Source organism: Sycon ciliatum, chromosome 8 (assembly GCF_964019385.1).
Source record: "Sycon ciliatum chromosome 8, ocSycCili1.1, whole genome shotgun sequence".
NCBI classification, from domain to species: Eukaryota; Metazoa; Porifera; class Calcarea; order Leucosolenida; family Sycettidae; genus Sycon; species Sycon ciliatum.
The window spans coordinates 15,257,079-15,277,201 of record NC_088650.1 but is presented as its reverse complement, the minus strand read 5'-3'; the positions used below and the strand labels follow the sequence as shown (position 1 = coordinate 15,277,201).

At 46.6% G+C, this 20,123-nt stretch overlaps 2 protein-coding genes across 2 annotated transcripts in view; one reads left to right on the top strand and one right to left on the bottom strand.

Annotated features, from left to right (window-relative positions):
- The window catches only part of LOC135823589 (uncharacterized), a 76,948-nt gene extending 75,334 nt beyond the window's left edge, over window positions 1-1,614 (bottom strand). The window contains exon 1 of the mRNA XM_065336434.1: window positions 1,299-1,614. Coding sequence (XP_065192506.1) covers window positions 1,299-1,374 — 76 coding nt within the window. The 5' untranslated portion in view covers window positions 1,375-1,614. The remainder of the gene's footprint in view (window positions 1-1,298) is intronic.
- A 1,374-nt stretch (window positions 1,615-2,988) lies between these two features.
- Window positions 2,989-17,019, top strand: LOC135823802 (uncharacterized). The gene is made up of 13 exons (XM_065336649.1): window positions 2,989-3,141; window positions 5,170-5,376; window positions 6,762-6,938; window positions 8,051-8,287; window positions 8,980-9,082; window positions 9,824-10,103; window positions 10,930-11,110; window positions 11,617-11,646; window positions 12,097-12,193; window positions 12,631-12,796; window positions 13,438-13,699; window positions 15,668-15,712; window positions 15,904-17,019. The coding sequence occupies exons 1-13, from the start codon at window positions 3,045-3,047 to the stop codon at window positions 16,116-16,118; spliced, it is 2,097 nt and encodes a 698-aa protein (XP_065192721.1). The 5' UTR covers window positions 2,989-3,044; the 3' UTR covers window positions 16,119-17,019.
- The last annotated feature ends 3,104 nt before the right edge of the window (window positions 17,020-20,123 follow it).

Here is a 20,123-nt window from a genome sequence, read left to right as displayed (position 1 = left end):
GTTTCTCAAGCTTTCCTTTCTCTTATTTTTCTGACCCATACAGGTTTTTTAATGTTTATTATTATTTTTGGTGTGTGTTTTCGGCCGTGATGCCGAGACCTCAGGTTGGCAGAGCCATCAATGCCCCACCATCACTGCTGCGTCTCAGTTAGGGTCCGGCGGATTCTGCCGGCAGAAAAATTGGCAGAATTCGGTACTTTTTCTGGTAAGTTTCATGCATGTTTGGTACGTGGATAAAAAATGAAGCAGAATTCGAGGAATTGCCCGCCATAAGGTTTGTATGGTTCTGCCAATTTCACTGCTTTTCGAGCAGAATCTGCCGCCTTTTCGAGCAGAATCCGCCGGTCCCTAACCTCTCTCGGTGCAGCACCTGCTCATTAGTCACGTTTGTCCTAGTCTCTGTACCATTGTCATTCATTATTCTTTTCAAGCTGGGTATGTGAACATACATTTGGTAAAAATAAATAATAAAATTCATGTCCAGCTAAAAGTATGCATGTCCGGTACTTGAAAACCGACTTTTAGTAGCTCATGCATGTCCAGGCCTGTCCTTTGCACCCACTTGAGATAACAATGGTCATGTGCCTGTACCAGAATGTGATGCATGAGAACCAAGGACGGAAAGTAACGGAAAACTCCCTTTAGTGTACAAACGTCCGCTGAAGAAGTCACCAGCTACCAGACTAGACGCTGCTCACAAGCTGGATGTAGGAAGCTAATGTACTCTGTACATGTAGTAGTAGTCGCCTTTGCCAGCATCACCACGATCACGTTCCACGGGGAGTCGTGGACCTGGCCCTCTTGCAAAACGTATTACGCTGAAATGTTGGCTAGATGATAAGATCTACTCTCTACGACCACGGCGGTGATGAATTATCGGAGATCATACTGAAATGAGAAGTATCACTACGATATTTTGCCACAGCACACTATTGGCATTGAAACATCAAACTCTCCGGCAGATTTACATACTACATGTACCGAAACAAGAATGAATGCGCGCTTTCTACCTCCAAGCACATACACACCGCAGCTGACTGTGTGATATCTAGACGTGTTGCCATTATCCCGTGTACCATTATCACTTCACTTCACTTCATAAGCTCACCACTCACTAAAGAAGTACCTCCCTACGCCATACATCTATCTACGTAAGTCGTTACACAAAAGTACCGGCTACAGACGTTTCTACAAGAGTACAAGGATAGTCCGTTATTAGTCGCTACAGTGCTAGTGCAGTACCTATAATACTACATCATGCCTGTATTCAGTTCATTTCCAGTGAACGTCTTGCTTACTTTTTGCCGCCGCAACTTCAAGAGAGGGCGAGAGGAGAGCGTGAATGGCGACGCAGAGGTAAATCAACCGTGCCATGCTCGACGCAACGCTAGCTTCCTGAGCAGCGTGGGAGCTTCTGCAATGCCTAGTCTAGTTTCTTTGAGCACTTGGAAGTAACTTAGTTGACTCCGCGGCAGAATGTTGCTCTCCCTTTCTCGAACACAAGGTAAAAAGAGATATTACGGGCGGAGAATTAGAGGACACCGCAAAATATGGCGGAAAGGACCCTTATTTCTGCATCAATTTATGTTTACAGATAATGCGCCTTTGTCGTGGCTTTGATCAAAGAAGTACAGGAAAGCCAGTGTTGGTTTAGCCTCAGATTGTGCTGGACCAACACGTGGTGCTGGAGCGTGGCCGGCCGACTGCATGTAGAACTTCATGTAGACCTTCATGTAGACTTCTACAATCTACAGACAGTAGATCTACTTGTAAACATCGCACCCAGCATGGGCTGCCAGTGTTTCGGTGGGCAAAACGTGGGCTGTGATCTGGTGATGCAGCCTAGCCTTTGCAGGCGACAAGTCATGCTAGATCTGTCCAGACTGTGGAAGTGCTGAATCCCAGATACCAGTACAATTTTAGTAAGCTCAGGAAAAATCAAACCATCCGAAACCGAAAAGCCCGGCAGTGTAAACGAGGTTTTATACGCAGACAGGCTTCGTGGTCGCGTGCTTCACCATCTGGCAGGCGACTCCTTCTGCCACTGTGCCAGACCAGCTGTCCACTTGGTGAAGAGTGAAGTCGCATGCACGCGGCAGTTCTATCTCATGTGGGCTATTTGCACATGCTACGGACTGAGGCTTGCAAAGCTACTTCTAGTACAATCATGTAGATCTACAGTGAAACCTGTCTAAGGCGACCGCCCAATGGACCTTGGAAACGTGGTCTCTGTGTACAGGTGGTCTTCTTATCCAGGGTCGTTCGACTGGAGGTAGCATCCCTTGGTCCTGGTTGTAGTGGTAAGTGGTCCCCTGGCCTGGGACAGGTGGTCGCCTTATACATGATTGTTATCAAGAACGCCGGAACGCCTTGCAAAAATGTTACAACTAAAGATACGAGACAGCAGAGACAACATCAGAGAATGGAAACCTCCAATGTACCGTTCTGAGTAGGAATGGTTGGGATGTGTTCACTACCAAAGCCACAAAGGTACCTGAAACGGCAGCTACGCTTGCATACACTACTCCGAGTGCTCAATGAGCGCAACACTTACCCCCGGCCATCATCATGATCATACCATGGTGAGAGCGAAAGCCGAAAGGGGACGTAGGTCTACGTGCCTGATTGCATGACAGCTAGCTACTGCCACTGTGTCAGCCTGTCAACTCTATTTGCGTCACTGCGTGTATCTACGTCAAGAAGACGGGGGACTATTGTTGACCTGCTTGCCATGCTTCATGGTGACTCTGGTCCCGACCAGATAATTATGCCGTCCGCGGTCTTGTGTTCCGAGTTCGCCATGGCATCCGCTAGCCCTGGCCTTGCGCCTATCGATTCCTGGCAAAGCAGCTTGCAGAAGCATGCCGTGGGTGGTCATATGTACTCAAGCCAATGGCTAGGCTATGGGGTCACATCATGTATCAGCGCTCCACTCCCCATATATATACCTTGTAATCCACACAAATTAGTTCAACAAGAAAGATAACTCTTTTGTCAGTCTGATACATTTTGTTTGGGTGACATCGGGTTTCGGTCAAAATCCAATGTTGCAGATGGAGAGAGCGATGATCGCAACTACAGAAATGAAGGTGCTGCTGCTGCTCTTGCCACCGACATTGAGTTTCCTTACTGGAGCACAGAGTAAGGTTGTGTAACTACACTCTGTACATCATTCGTAATCATAGTGCGATCATGCATGCTAAGGTGACACTCACTGACAGAGGAAGGGTTTCATTCATTCAGGAAAATAATAATTCATTGCACCCATTCAAAATGTGTCTTCGAGTCCATTGCCCATGTGTGTGTGTGTGTGGGTGTGTGTGTGTGTGTGTGTGTGTGGGTGTGTGTGTGTGTGTGTGTGTGTGTGTGTGTGTGTGTGTGTGGTGTGTGTGTGTGCTTGTGTGTGTGTGTGTGTGTGTGTGTGTGCGTGTGTGTGTGTGTGTGTGTGTGTGTGTGTGCACGTGTGCACATGTGCGTGTGTGTGGGAAGGGGGGGGGGGGGGGAGCTAGTTCAATTGGCGGGTACATTTATAAAAGATAGATCAGATCCACTCTAATAATAATCTTCATTTCAGGATTACCCAAAGGCTAACGCCTATCGGGGGGGGGGGGATCTTCTATTAGTGTATCTCTCCCTGGCTCTGATTTAGCAACCCACACTGGTGTGGTATATGGCCGAGTGGCAAGCAAATGAACTGACTCCGGTGCACATCTGGAGATAATACTTATATCTCAACTAGTAAACAAAGACAAAAAGCTAAACGTCCTGCAATAAACCATGCAAGAAAAGAACCTAGACTAAAGCTTCTAAGAGTTTGTGGACAAGCTATTGATTAGCCACTCTCATTGTAACATCAAAAAAGTATTCTCGCTCCACATACACCGACATAACGACATGGACCCAGACAACAGAGACAGGAGCACACAGAGTGAGGGTAGTAGGCCGCAGCCAGATGTGAACCGGAATGCAGAAGAAAACTAGGAGCAACAAGAGGGGGACAGACCCCAAGAGGGGGACAGACCCCAAGAGGAAGGAATTAGCACATTCATTTAACATAATAAGCCAGGACAAGCACCACTTGGGACCGTCAGATTAATTTCTCTGGACCGAGCCAGCCGGGAAAAAACCCTCGCGCCGACGGACGCACGAATGAGGGAAAAAACCGGGTGTATAACCCCAAGTGGCAACCTGGCAGCATAAAAACAGGCACCACATATCTACAGCCAAGAAAGAAATGGAAGAAGATGGGCAGACATGAAGGGTGGGAGGGTGGGGACACTGGTGAGACACAAAAAACTGACTGAAGGAGTCAGGCAAAAAGAACAGCAACAAAAAGCGAAAACATCAGATTCCATATTCGCAAGACAAATAATTTTGTTGCGCGAGAAATCATTTCTCGCCTCACTCGCTCCGCTCGGCCGGCGAGAAATAAAACTTCTTTCTAGACCAAAGAGTGGTATATATGATTAATAAAGATAGAAATATTTACGATACTTTTCCAGACGTTTCGTTGTTCTGAACAACATCGTCAGTGGATAAAGAATTTAAGGCTTCTGCCTCACGGTTGGAAGGTGAGATTCAGGGAGAGCCAAAAAGCTAAGCTACTGCCGCAAGGGCGAAAGGCACGAGTTCAAAAAGCCAAAAGACAAAGAAACTAAGAAAACTACTAGAATAATTGAAAGGCACGCATAAGGACACGGGGAAAATACCTTTATGTCGCATATCCTTTTTCACCTTGTCATCACCCACTTACTGTGGTGTTGTGAGCGCATAAGTGGGGTCATTTCCAAATCCAACGATACTCGGGAGATTTCAGGGAGGGGGGGGGGGCGTTGGGCAGTTCAATAGCCAATTGAGTTATCTTACCAAGATTCCTTTTGAACTCCCCTCCCCTGGGGAGACCCACGTGATCACTTCAGGATAGTGAGCAAGTACAAATATAATATTATGCGTGTGTGTGTGTGTCTTTGTGTTGATTTGTGTGCTTCTCTCGCGCATACATGGTACATGTTGTGTATGTGTATGTGTGTGTACGTGTGTACGTGTGTGTGCATTGTGTGTGTGTGTGTGTGTGTGTGTGTGTGTGTGTGTGTGTGTGTGTGTGTGTGGTGTTCATGGTATGTGTGTGTATGTGGGTATCTGTACGTTGCCGTGATATTACTGCATTAGGTTACGTAATATGCTCTACTCCAGTTCCTTCAAAACATGGCGGCTACAATTATACCTCACCGCCCAATCAGCCCCCATTCTCCAATGGCACAGACCTATACTATTACTGCGATCGTCACTACATGTTCATCGGGGTGAGAGTAACCCCTGTTACCTGTGGCGACAACGGTGAATGGGGCCTGTATGGAATGGACACGCATTGCTACGGTCAGTACAAATGAACCAATATCATGACACAAGCTCGCGAGCACTTATACACACATACACACACCTACACACACGCACACACGCAAACACATACACACACACACACACACACACACACACACACACACACACACACACACACACACACACATGTACATACACACACACACATACACACACACACAAACACACACACAAACACACATACACACACACAAACACACACACACACGCACACACGCACACACACACACACACACACACACACACACACACACACACACACACACACACACACACATACACACACACACACAAACACACACACACACACAAACACACACACACACACACATGTACACACACACACATACATACACACACACACAAACACACACACAAACACACATACACACATACACACACACACAAACACACACATGCACACACACACACACACACACATGCACACACACACACACACACACATGCACACACACACACACACACACACACACACACAATGCCATGCATGCATTCAGTCCTTTTCAACTCTTGGGAAATTGTCGTACACTGTGGGGGACGGAGTGCATGTGCAGTGCGTTCCTTTAGAGTATAGTCAATAATTTCCCTTTCTTTACCCATTGTGCAGGCTCAAGCTGGATACAAATCTATTTCATTCCTTGGTGCTGACCGCTTTAATGCACGTCCCGAATCCCTTCGCACAAATCATATCCCCAATTCATTTCGCCAGGAACTTAACAAATTCATTCATCTTGGGCACCCTGTAAGAATACATTAGGGTCTGTTGGGAATGCCCAAGTAAAATGATAAAAAACAATACGAATACAATACAATAGGAATCAATCTGCTCCTCATCTGTACTGCTGCTGGTTTAGTAGCCCCTACAGATAGTACCTGGGGTTTTTCCCTATCATTTTCTGTGCTTTTACATGGTACGGAATTTGTCTTTCGTTACCAAGGTCACATAGGACTACTACGGTATGGGACACCTTTAGTCTAACAAACACAGATCACCTGTCCTTAGAGACTACCTTTCACTAACAGCCACCTGTCTTGGGAGACCAGCCATTTGTGTCCGCCCTGTCATTTGCCAGCAAGCAGCCCAAGACTTTCCGTTATGATAAGCTTGTTGATGCAAACAATAAGAGGACAGAGAAAGTTCGAGTTTCACGCACTATTAAAGCGATCATCAGAAAAGAGCACTTTCTCTGTCCTCTTATTGTTTGAACCAGCTCTGCCTCTCGGTATTTAGCACTCTCTTGGACAGCCTGGAACCTTTCTGTTTTATAAGCTTGTTGATGTGTAGCAAGCTCGTTGCTTTTAACTTAACGTTACAATGATTTCTGTGCTATCTACTGCAGCCATTAACTGCACAAAACCTCGTCTCAGTGAGGGATCGGGAGTAACACTGGTCGGAACAAACTATTCCCAGGGTGCCATGATCCGGTATGAATGCAAGACCGGCTGGAGTACTCTTGAGCCAACTGCAATCTGCCTTGGACCGGAGTGGTCGAACAAGTACAACCCCTGGTGTAACGGTAGGTATTGAGGTGATGATTGTTGGTGGTGTGTGCGTACGACCTCTCTTGTACTCGCTGTGTGCACATGTAACTTAGGGTGCGTTCGAATTGTCACTCTTTGACTTTTCGAGGAGCTTCGTTTTTCTGAAGAGGTGGCCTTATTGGCCTCTTCAGAAAAACGAAGCTCCTCGAAACTCATCCGATGGGAAGGTGGATTAGTTTCGAAGAGTTTGGAATAGCTACGTCACGTAGTACGTGGAGATGGTCGATCTGATCGGACGTCATCATCGCCATGACAATTTCACTGAAAACCTCTAAAATGATAGAAACCGCTCTAATGGGACACTTCAACTAATCTCTTTATAAAGTTTGTTAGAACAGTTGATGAAGACAATTCGAATGCGCCCTTAGGTGTGTTCATGTGTGGCACGTAACTTATCCACAAAGAATGATAGAGTGGGTATTTGTGGGTACTGTAAGACATGTTATTATAACGAGTCGCAAATTTAACGATTGTCCAAAATCCATAGGTTAACGAGAACATACGATAACAATCTTGCAGTCCTCAGGCCTATCCACACATGACACATATGTGACCTTACAGCCTCAACAGAACGTATTATAATGAAGACACATCACCCGTTAAAACGTTAGATTTGCTTCCTCGTTATATTTCCATGTCTTACAGTATGGGGGAAAAGGAACCGGGGAGCTATTATCTGGATTGTGTCCATACCATGCACAATTCATTTTCTTGGTACAGGTTTTGGCAGCTCTTACCATGTAGCATTCGAAACAATCGGATGTCCAGCAGCTATGCATCCTGATATTCTAATCGTTAAAAAGTTTTACTGCGGTCACCTCATTCCAGCTTTTGTAAGCCGTCAGAGTAAATTCCACTGCTCTTTCATTATTTTCTTTCTTTGGGGATTTCGGTCTTGGACCAATTTGTGGTGGGTCTGATCCACTCACCTCCCACCGCTTAAGAGCTGCATCTGCGCCTTGAACGTAGAGGGTGGTGGTGTTCCTACTGATGCGGAAAACTCAGCTTTTAGCCGAGTCTCACGCGAACCATGAAATTTATAATTTTTTCTCATTCTTTGGTGGATGTTGATTGTTGTGTTCTGCAGTTGAGAAATGCCTTCCCTTGACGTACGGCCAGAACACCAGTGATATACCGTATGGCAAGATAACGGTGACACGACTGGGGGACTATGACTCATCAACGCCGAGTCCAAGCTGGCGCGTCCGCCAGTATCAAGCACAAGTTCAGTACTCGTGCGATCCAGGCACCGAACTCATCGGCTCTGAAAACAGGACATGCAATGCTACAGGCATGTGGAACACCAACAGACCAATCTGCTTTGGTATGAAGAATAGAGATGGAGATAGATTGATAGAGAGAGAGGGAAAGAGAGAGAGAGAGAGAGAGAGAGAGAGAGAGAGAGAGAGAGAGAGAGAGAGAGAGAGAGAGAGAGAGAGAGAGAGAGAGAGAGAGAGAGAGAGAGAGACATAGTCAGTGGGTGAATCCGATCCTTGAAGTACTGTTTTTTGTCAATATCCTGGGAAGTATGCCCATGCTTGTATGCTTTGTTCAAAAATAATTTTTAACTTGGATGGAGAGCCAAGGATTAATTATTTAATTTATACCACAGAAAAGGACCCAGGAACTACAAGGTATGCTATAATATCCACTAACACCACCATTTACTTGACAATCAGCTCATGCGATAGCATTGCACAAATCTGACCGGCGGCACTGACGTTCTACAACTAACTGGCTATGAGCTCTGGCACGTCTTGGACGCGCACTCCAACGTAGGCAGTTAGTTGTAGAACGCAAGTACCGTCGGTCAGTATCGTGCAATGTTATCGCAGGAGCTGATTGTCAAGTAACTGGTGGTGTTAGTGGACATTATAGCGTAACTTGTAGTTCCTTGGACCTTTTCTTTACTATAAGAAATGGAAAAATGCACTTTACATACTATAGGGTCTATACTCATACCCAGTCAATTTTTCACCTTGCACTTTTGTATGTTTTCCTCATGGTATTTTGCAGTGCAAAATCATAACTGCTATGCGAACACAAAGTGTCCTGATGGCAAAGTCTGCTGCGAGTGGGGTGGTGAAGGCGCCCTTGGCCTCAACTGCTGTAAACCAAAGTAAGTGGTTGATGCCACGTGTGTTCCTGTAGTCATCGTGTGCAACACCGTCTTGCATTCAAATCTTGCATACATTAACGCTATCCTGTATGTTAGGTACCTCATCCCGTACGTTCTACAACCTTTTCAAGCTGGCCTGCATGCACCCTCGTACTCACCTTTTGTCTCCTTTTGCCACCTTTTGTCCCATTAGCCTGGGTAGCTACTTGCGCACCCATATTTGTCATAGCTAACCAGGCCCTATACACATAACAGCTACTCTCTCTTCCCCCCACGGACAAATCCACGGTGCTGTGTGTATGGCATCTGCATGGTCACATATGGCAGCTTGGTCACATTGCCACATTGGCGGGCGGGGGGGGGGGGGGGGGGGTTGTTTGCTTGATGTAGGTATATGCATGTACTTCAGCATATGCAGTAGCAATAGCCTGCATCACCATCTTTTCATCTGTACTCTCCCCTATACTCGCATATACTGTAAGTCTACAAATGTTGAGCCCAGTCAAATTTCGGCCTCCCAGGGCTAAAACCCCTTTCGGCCGCATGAGGTTTTCGGCCTGTACTGCTGCCGCCTGTATACACTGTCGCACTGAACAGTGGAAAACAAAATTTCGGCCGCAACAAAGTTCCAGCCAAACATGACCAGGCCGAAAATAGCCGAAAATAAATTCGCTCCGAATATTTGTTGACTGACGGTACTCAATCGGTAAAATGTCTTGTTTTGTTTCTCTTGTACTCCAGGACAAAACAGCACCTGAGCGAACGCTTTGCCGGATTATCAAGGCAATGTTTCCACGACTTTAACGACAACTTTTTGACGTGCATCACTCAGATCATCAAGTGTATGGATGACGACAGTGACAGCTGCGTGAGCAACTGGGTGCTGCGGGATTACCTCTACGGCTGTGGCTCCAATGTCGGCGACTTGGTGCCGCAGCAACGGCTGAATGGCAATTCGGACGACGATTTGGTGGAGTTCTGCAAGCGTGATCAGCGCACAGTCGCCTGTACTGAGCTCCAGGTAATAGTGCAATGTGCCTGTGCAACAGTCTCATGGTGGAATGCTCAGTCATACGATTACCAATGACGAGACTTCTTCTCTTACTGTTTACCAGTCTACAGTCACGTATATGGAGTAAAATCTACCTTGAGGATAGGACAGCAAATGTCAATCCGCTTTTTGTCTACATGTACAGTACACATGTACCACGATGTACAAGAGCTCCCTTTTCTGCTTCAAATTCATACCCTCCTAAAAACTAGGATTACTAAAGGCAAGAGTACATAACCAAGAGTGTGTAACTCGACGATCCCCCAGTCCACGGCGGAATTTTTTATGACATCAGTCTTTGGCGGCTGTTTGGCTCGCTGATGCCATCATGTGTAGCCAGAGATCAAAGTACAAAGAATTTGTACATCACAGCTACGGTAGTCGAAGCAGAACAACGGACGATAGATCGATGTGTTTTGACCCTGACGAACTCTCACCGTATCTACAAAACAAGCGCGGGAAAGCATACCCACTTCATCATACTTCTGCCAAAGAATGACGCAATAAAAAAATTCCGCCGTGGGTGAACCCATCGCAGCTCAAGATAGGAGTTGCACACTCTTGGTTATGTACTCTTGCTAAAGGCTATATCAATCTCATCCTCAGAACAATGCAGTCAGTGCTAGTGCCGTGATGAGTTACAGCAGAAACGCTTTGTTTTCTCAGTTCTTCTTATGTGCATAAGGCTCTGTACCTAGGTGTATCGAGCACTCTCTCGAGATGCCGTAACTCTCCCTGAGCATACCCTGACAGAAAGGTGTTTATGTGTTTGTTTGCCTTTGTCTTTTTCATGCAGATACCGTACAATGGGTTCCCGTCAACACTCAGTGCTCGGATGTGCTTGCCCCGGACTTGTGCCAACAGTTCCGTAGTGGACCTACATGCTCTGGCCACGTCTACACTCAAGCTGCGGTGTCACGATCAAAGGAGCTACTCGTCTTACTGCTCAATTGCCAGTGTGACTTTGAACTGCTCTAGTAAGTAACAGGAAGGCTCTTTTCCCCAGCAGAAGGCGCACATGTATTGAAGTAGTGACTATGTAATGAATGTGTATGTTGGTGTATGATACATGCACACAGCCCATGTGTTGAAGAGGGTATCACGCAGTGGAATCAGGGAGGAAGTGCACACGGGCATGAACCAATGCACATTCCTATTCCAGAATGAGATGTGTGCTTCTCATAGACTCTGCCATCAGTATGTTGCCATTGTATAGTGGTGAGAGCTGGAGGGATCAAGGTAGAACAAAACAGACTGGAGTGGTCCTTTGGTTCAAAACCAATTTTATGCTGCTGAGATTATGAATGACTTTCGGAGGGACTCTCAATTGACGTATTGTAGCTCATCCTACCCTGGAAAAGCAGTATTTTTCACAGAATATGCGTATACGGTGGTCACGATAATGCTGCTGCTGGTTGTATTTGCTTGCATTGTCCTGACTCAAACTTCTTGCACCATCATTTGGTGTTTCTGCTGTGAACAGACGGTCTTCAAGCTACAGCTCATCAAGATGGTATGTTATACTTTAGTAGTATGAAACATTTGTCATGAGCTTTCCTGAGATGATTTGTTTTCTTTACGGCAACCCCGCCAGTTCAGTTAAGCTCGTGGACAATAGCGTAGCATGGCCGAATTATAGAAGCGCCGGGTATAGGGTATGAGTTGCTCTCTCTGTGTCTCTGTCTCTGTCTCTCTCTCTCTCTCTCTCTCTCTCTCTCTCTCTCTCTCTCTCTCTCTCTCTCCCTCTCGCTTTCTCTCTATCTCTTTTGCCCTCCTCACCCGGAGATTTGGCTTAATGGCAACATAAAGATGAAGCGACTGGTTGTGCGCGGTTTCCAAATGCATGGCAGGGGCTGATTTATTTACAAGAGTATCTGATTGCTATTTGCCTAGCTCTATCAACATCGTAAGTTGTTACTACATTGCCGTCTGCTGCGATTTGTACTGATTTATGCCATGACAGATGGCGCTTGCAACCAGTGTCCACCACCCGATGGAGATCCCAGCCTGACGGAGTGCTGCACATATGGCGGCAAGAAGATTGGATGCTGCCTGCCAAGGTATGTTTGCACTTGCAATCAACTGCACCGTAAAGTATTATTCTGACAGCAACGTTACTGTCGCTTGCTGAAGAACTGGGGGTCAGCCTTGTAGCCTAGACCGTTCCTATGTTCATCTGCTACAGTCCATGTGCAGTTGAGTCACCGTGTATACATTGGTGTGCTGTGCTTGGTGAAATTCTAGCCTGGTCATTCTTCTGTGCTCCGTTCTTCGGCGCCCAACGGTACTGTACTTTTAGGAATTCGTTGTCAGCTCTTTGCAGAACGCAATGTAAGATGCCAGCAATCTGCAGGTCCCCAAAATCGACTCTTCTCATGGTATATTCGGTGTCAGTGTTGGAGAGTATCTTCGTTTTCGATCTAACTGTTCCTATGGTATATTTGGTGTCAGTGTTGGAGACTATCTTCGTTTTTGCTAACCGATTGTGTCCCTGCAGAGTACAGACTATGATGTCAGAGCAGCTGGAGCCCGTCCAGTCTCCGGTATGTCGCAATAGCGTGATGGCTTCGCTGGCGCCCTGCGTTCCCATGATAGCCGACTGCCTCAACAATCTCGTCGGCACCAAGAGTGATTATGTGTGCCCAAGCTACCATAACTGCAATGTGAGTGATATGCACTGCTCCCCCCCCCCCCCCCCCCACACACACACAAAGTAACAGCTATTCCCGAACTGGCTTGATCTTACAATGATAAATTGTAGTGAGAAGAGTCTCAACTCAACAGAACAGCACAGTGGACACTGATCCGGGGAACACAAACTCTCATCTGGCAAGGCTGAAGTTAAGTAAACACTCCTCTGGCTGAAATTGCTGAAAGTGAACCATCCACTAAATGTACCAGTACTCATTTTTATAGTATTTGGAGTCAGAGGAAGATGTTTGAACAGCCTCTGCTTGTACGGCAACAACATTCAGAAAACCCTACCTTCAATCATCATCAATGCAAGTGATCTCTTTGATGTGAATTTCTGTATCTCAATTCAAATTTTCGAGCCATCATCAGGCAACACCATAGGCCAGTAATAGAGCATCACTGGCCTTAAACACCTGGTTCAAACCCTAGTCTTCATATTTATCCGTTTTCAATTTCCTCAAACTAATGAATATTCTACAGTGTGGCTCATACTGGCAGTAACTCGGTGCACTGTGTGTGTGTGTGTGTGTGTGTGTGTGTGTGTGTGTGTGTGTGTGTGTGTGTGTGTGTGCATGTGCGTGTGTGTGCATGTGCGCGTGTGTACTTGCAGGCAAACGAACAGCGCTCTGAACAGTGCCCCACGTACTACGCCGGATCCAATCACTCACTGTGGTGCCAGACGTCGTGCGAGTTTCCCGGCGATCGTGAGCGCTACTGCCAGATGGATCGTTTCTGTCTGGAGCAGACGTGCAACACAACCACTGATCTCGAGCAGCTTGCCTATTCTGATGCCAGGATGATCTGTGAATACACTAAACTGACTTACAAGGTGAAGTCATGTGATCGAGTGAAAACGACGTGGTACTGTTCGGGTGAGTTAACCATTAAAAGAGCTGACAACCATTGATCTACCAAGTGTGTACAGTTGTCGTGTGTGTGTGTGTGTGTGTGTGTGTGTGTGTGTGTGTGTGTGTGTGTGTGTGTGTGTGTGTGTGTGTGTGTGTGTGTCCCATATGGTGCAGTGGTATGTGCAGTCGATTTCCAATCGAGAGGTTGTGGGTTCAATTCCCGACGATTATGGTCGCACACGTCTTTCTTCTCTTTCTCATACTCCTAGCTCTTCTTTCATTCTCCTGGGTGGTTACCAACAGCCAGTGTATGCCGGAGTATGTGGTGTGGCGTGTGTGTGTGTGTTTAAAAAAAGAATAAAAACATGAAAAATATGGTGTACTAGCTGTGCTAGTACTTGTTAGCAACAATCCGAACTAGCGCACACACTGCACTGCATTGCTTTGTACTGCATTCAAGACTGACGTCATGCGCTTTGTTTTGCTGCGTAATCACAAATGGCACCAGCCCATTTTTGCGGAAAAGAAAAACAAATCTTGCTTGCCCTGTTGTGCTCTTCCAGACAACGGATCGTGCTTCAGCAGTGTTTCTTTTCCCACCATCCCTCCCTATCCAACTTATTCACACCATCATAATATTATCGTACCCACTAACCGGGTCCACTCTCACAACTGGTGTTATCTAGCTATTTGCTGCGGCTCTGCCTTGCGCTATATTACATCCATTTAGCATTGCAGCTCTACGTTGAGCTAACAGCAGCTCTACTTTGAGCTAACAGCAGCTCTACTTTGAGCTAACTAAACAGCAGCTCTACTTTGAGCTAACCGCAGCTCTACTTTGAGCTAACAGCAGCTCTACTTTGAGCTAACAGCAGCTCTACTTTGAGCTAACAGCAGCTCTACTTTGAGCTAACCGCAGCTCTACTTTGAGCTAACAGCAGCTCTACTTTGAGCTAACAGCAGCTCTACCTTGAGCTAACAGCAGCTCTACTTTGAGCTAACAGCAGCTCTACTTTGAGCTAACAGCAGCTCTACTTTGAGCTAATCGCAGCTCTACTTTGAGCTAACAGCAGCTCCACTTTGAGCTAACCGCAGCTCTACTTTGAGCTAACCGCAGCTCTACTTTGAGCTAACAGCAGCTCTACTTTGAGCTAACACCAGCTCTGCTCTGAGCTAACACCAGCTCTACTTTGAGCTTCAAACCAGTTGTTTCGAAACCAGCACTCCTCAATCCAAAGATGCCTCTTTGTTGACTTGTTTGTGTGAGGGATGGGGCTAATGAAAAATAGAGACTCACTGGCCAGAAAAAAGCCACTTCAATCAGCTGTGTGGTGGATACCACGCTAAAGAAATAGTGGTGGTCAATTCATCAGCCTTGCAAGCTGTTGGATGGTGTAATCCCAGCACAAGTTGCTATGTCGAACATAGCTGTTCGCTATCATCGCTTCCGCGATGGGCAGGTCTGAGGTCTGAGGTGTGTGTGTACATGCGTGTGCACGTGTGTGAGTGTGTGTGCGTGTGTGTGTGTGTGCGTGTGTGTGTGTGCGTGTGTGTGTGTGTGTGTGTGTGTGTGGCGGTGTCGGCGTGCTTGAGCAATGTGTGTGTGTGTGAGACGAGGGATATTTTGTGTGTGCATGTGTGTGTGTGTGTGTGTGTGTGTGTGTGTCTGTATGTGTGGGTGTGTGTGTGTGTATGTGTGTGTGTGTGTGTGTGTGTGTGTGTGTGTGTGTGTGTGTGCATGTCTGTTGAGGGTGCTTTTCCGTCTTGAGCTAGACACAACACACTGGCATAGTATAATGTATCCGCTAAGGATAAAATGATGAGTAAGTAATGTAGCCAATCATCTAGCTACACATCTATCAATCTCACTGAACAAGCTTCACGGGTGACCGCGCATGATACAATGCTCTAGAAAAGTGTTCCGATTGCTGCTGCTTAACCTTGAAATTCGTCTTCCATTTGTTTCCATTTGCTTGCGATGCTCTGACCCAGATCAAAGTGGTTCGAAGGCAAGATCTGTCACAGCAGAGTATACAGGTACGTACAGATCTCTCGCGATCAGTCTGAGCTGTACTTTAAGACAGGTGACCGCTGCTCTGCTATGATTATGTGATCCATATTAACCTATATCCGTACATTAAAAGAACTTGATACTACGTATTTTCACCAACCGTGATTTTTTTAATTATTCTAACCAACACTACTGCTACTTTCTCTCTTGCGTACAGATCCAGTACGGCCCCTGAATGTCGGACTGGTGGTGGGCCTCACGATTGGACTGACCGTCCTCTTCCTTGGCGTCGGTGCTGCCATCCACTACATCATCCTTCCAAGGCTGAGGAAGAGAAGTCGGCATGCCCTCCGCCACGGAAAGGATAAGCAGACGCTCGTCAACTCGGTAGATTATTTCGCCTACACGAAGACGCAAGACGACGATCTCTAATCTTGAGAGGTTTGGTAGCTTCCTATCTGCCCTGGTAGTGCCTCAAAGTAACATCACATTTAGTCAAGCAGTTGAAGTAAACAGTCTTCTGTCAGTACTTTTCGACAGCCGCTTGTGTATTGCAGAATTGGTAATATTATATCTACTCATACAGCTTCTTGAGAAGTTTACAATTTTTAATACTAGAAAGCCTCTATCGATAGAAATATAGTGAGTGCATTCATACCATGGCACCACAGGAAAAATATTTACGGATTTTAGAAAGTGAAAACCATTTATAAAGTGTCACTCTTCGTCGTCACATAAATGTATTGCTTGTACTTGACTATCACACACCACCTATCGCATGAGGAATGAAGCATTCACTCACGTTACCGTATGCAGCGCGGGGAGGGTTAATGTGTCGAGATCCATAAAACTTGATCTGAACTGAGCTATCATGGCCAAGACTGCAACCTGGTTGTTGAGAAGCACATACACATGAAAGTGCTGATGAAAAGACCAGAATGCTCTCGCTTTGTGCAAGACAAGCCCTCAATGAACCCATCGTAAGCTACTGCCTCATTTTAGAAGGCTAGAAGACGTTGCACAGGTTTCCAAAGGCGTACGCCCACAGGTCTATGTGCTCTATCAGTGCAACGGTTCTCAGTAAGCAACCAGTCTCACGAGAAGTTCTTTATGCTGGCTGCAGTCAGTTTTACGAGTGCTCTTGGATTACCTCGTCTTTGTTTCCACCACCATATCTTTCGGTGTCCGAAGACTAGACATAAGCAGGGTCGTTTCTACACGATTACTTTCTTGCGTAAAATGTGTTCTTTCTTTCTGTGTTGTGTTCTAATCCTTTATGATCGCACATTGAATTGTATTTAGTTTGCCCGGAAAAGAGGCTATATCATGGAAACTAGGGTTCATCTTTGCCTCAGTTCTGTGAGCATGTATCATGATCTCATCAGGCTATGCTGCACATACCATTATCCTTTGAGAAGTTCGAGCGCACGATTTCCCATTGTGCGGCGGGGCGCGAGAAGCACGAGTGTTTTGATCGCTCGTCCATGCCGTGGGAGGATTGGAATGTTTGTAAGCAGGTGCGTGCCTGGCCCGGCGCCCCTGCAGTGGTGTGCGTATCGTTTGTGCACGCATGAGTCAGATCCTTTGCCCTGCCTGCCATTGCATTGTAGGTCCTTGGCGCCACCAGCCGTTGAATTGCTGACCCTTGGGCACTGCCAGCCATTGCATTGCTGACCCTTGGTACCCCACCGCCATTGAATTGTGCAGTGAAAGCACAAGTTCCGAAAATTAGATGTCAGGGTGAGCAGTGGGTGCAGGTGCTGCGGGTAGTGCAGGTGCTGGGTGGAGGATAACTCGCTCATAGGATAGGAATGCAAGTGCAGATGGGTGGACATTCCTCGGTGTGTGTGTGTGTGTGCATGCGTAGGTTGGGCAGCCATGAGTCAGATCCTCAGCGTGCAGGCTGTTGAATCGTGCAGCGGCAGCAACGCCTAGGATGCTGAAACGAAGCCAGAGTCAGCAACTCAAGCACATGGCAGTCCACGTGTGATGTGCCGCCTACGTGTGTTACCCGTTGCTTACGTCAATGCGTGACTGCAAGTCCAGGTCCCAACACGGGGCCCGCTTATTCATAGATTGTGGTTTCTGTGTGCTCGCCCGCATGACGCAACAAGATTCCACTGTTTCGGCTCTCGCGGGATGTGTTGCCTACTCTCGCTAGTTTGTAAATTCTCGCCGGTGTTATTTGCGTCATTCTGGGTCTCACGTGTGCGCATGCTGGACAGTGTTTACTCACCCAACGTGCCTAGCAAAGGATCACATCCGTTGCTGGATTCACAATGCTGCGTATGACGCGGCACCACTACTACCACTGGGTCTCACAGCACTCATTGCAAAGTGAATACGCATTGCCGCGGATGATGTCGTCACATGTGCGTACCCTCGGTGTTGAAGAGAACCATGATGCTTGTGGGCTGGTTTCAATGCATGAGATGTATGGTGCAGGGCCTGAGTGACAGTCGCTGGTGACTATGTACTGTAAAGTGAGAAACTTTCGCCGGAGATTAAATTTCGCTATTTTCGCGACCATCACACATTCGCGAATATAAATCGCCGCAAACCTCTCCGTACATTGATTGTCTACAATCACTACAAGATCCGACTGAAGAGATAGAATCGCAAACGTTTCTCATCGTGAACCAGCCCAATTTATGAAAACGCGAAAGTTTGCCGCTTCACGGTAGTGCATAGTCGGGGCTAACATGGCTAACATGGCAGTGTGCATTGGTTACAGACTCCACTGTATGCAGTGTGTGTTGCTACCGTGGGTGAAGCAGGGTGTGTTTATGTGGCTTGCCAGGGACAGCGTCGAATGGACCCTTGCGGCTACATACATACATGTACATAGGATGGATTTTGGTGCGCCGGAGCCCGTCCGGCCCGGTTGGAGAAGGATCAATATTCCGGCTGATTTATAGCACAACGAGAACGGCGCAACTCCTCTGTAGCCTCCTCAGGATTTGAACTTCCACCGCACACAGCCGCACCAAGTCCTTGGTGACACAAAATAAGAACCTCTCGAAAAGCTTTAAAAAAACGCACAATTTGCCTTAATGTTTCAAAAACATCCCAGGAAAAGGTCCCCTCGCCTCTACAATGCCATTTGGGCAAGACCCATACCAAGCGAAAATGCTATGCGGCTCTGACGACTATGATCACATTTCATCAGCCAATCTCAGTTCTGTCATTTAAACTCAACAATGTCGAGTTATCACCACCGAGGCTAGTGGTCTCTTTCCTGCAGATTCGATTATTATTTGCAGCAAAGAGACCACTTGCTGTGGTGATCACTGGTGAATCGTGGTGATGTACACGTCCATGTACATGTTAAGTCCTGCTCAATGAAATCCAGTCGCATCCCTCAAGTACGCACTGGGCGTTGCGCATCCCTAGACCTGCGAACACTGGGCTGCGAAATGGTGCAAGGCGCAGACTTGAGTGACGCGACTGGATTTCATTGCGCAGCGCTGGACTTGTACATGAAAGTTTTCTGTACTCAGCCAATTATAATTATTAATTTTTTTAATTCATGATATGGCTGGTGAAATGTGATCATCAGGTTCATGATACACAGGGCCTGAGGGGTATACGTGTGAGTGCATATGTCATGTCACTTGGCAGAATGATGTCTTTGATGATGAAAAACAGCATTTGGTAATTAGAAAACTGGTAGCCTAACTCATAACTGGTAACTGATAACGAGTACGTAAAAGTCCGTAAATAAGTACGTATTTACTTTCGAATTTAGTGACCACACCCATACTAACTTTCGGGCGGGTACTGACTTTCGGGCACGAACTAACTTTCGGACCTGACTTGTATGTAGTGGAGAAAGTCATTTTCATGTCGATGTACATGCTACGTGCTGCATGTGCGCACCGTACCGGTACTTATTTCGGGCAGTATGTTTATCGGGCTTGACTTGACTTCAACAGACAGAGCCTAAAGAATGAAGGGGGTATTTCTTTCGGGCAGGTACTTATTTACGGACTTTTACGGTACTGTAGTAGATCTACCGTCAGCACCTACTCAAGCTACTGTACATGTGATCACAGCCTTGTGCGGTCACGGGTTCCAGGAATCCTGGAGTAGACGACTGTACAGTGTATACATGTACATGTAGTGGCATTCATCGGCTCAGGCGTGAGGGCTGTCACAGTGTGACCACTGCACTGGGCCGATCTCCTTCAGTCATGATGCTTTGTGGCTGGACCTTCTGCTACATGTAGTCCTGCTCTTGTTTCATTCGTCCACATGGGGAAACTCTCAAGACAAGAGAGCCATGCCGCGCCACCATGGCATGGGCATCACCAAAGTCGTGTGTCCATCGAGTAGCAATATTATTATGTAACTACTATTACTACTTACTGTAAAAGCCCTTATTCTAACGAGGCGCATATAATTATAACGATTTCCCAAAATTGACTAGTTTACGTG

What these genes read in the sequence shown, in the direction of transcription:
- LOC135823802 (XM_065336649.1), top strand. Translation starts at nt 3,045, where the DNA reads ATGTTGCAGATGGAGAGAGCGATGATCGCAACTACAGAAATGAAGGTG. An exon ending in GTACAACCCCTGGTGTAACG is followed by an intron (nt 6,939 to 8,050) that starts GTAGGTATTGAG and finishes TGTGTTCTGCAG; the next exon opens with TTGAGAAATGCCTTCCCTTG. An exon ending in CAAGCTACCATAACTGCAAT is followed by an intron (nt 12,797 to 13,437) that starts GTGAGTGATATG and finishes GTGTACTTGCAG; the next exon opens with GCAAACGAACAGCGCTCTGA.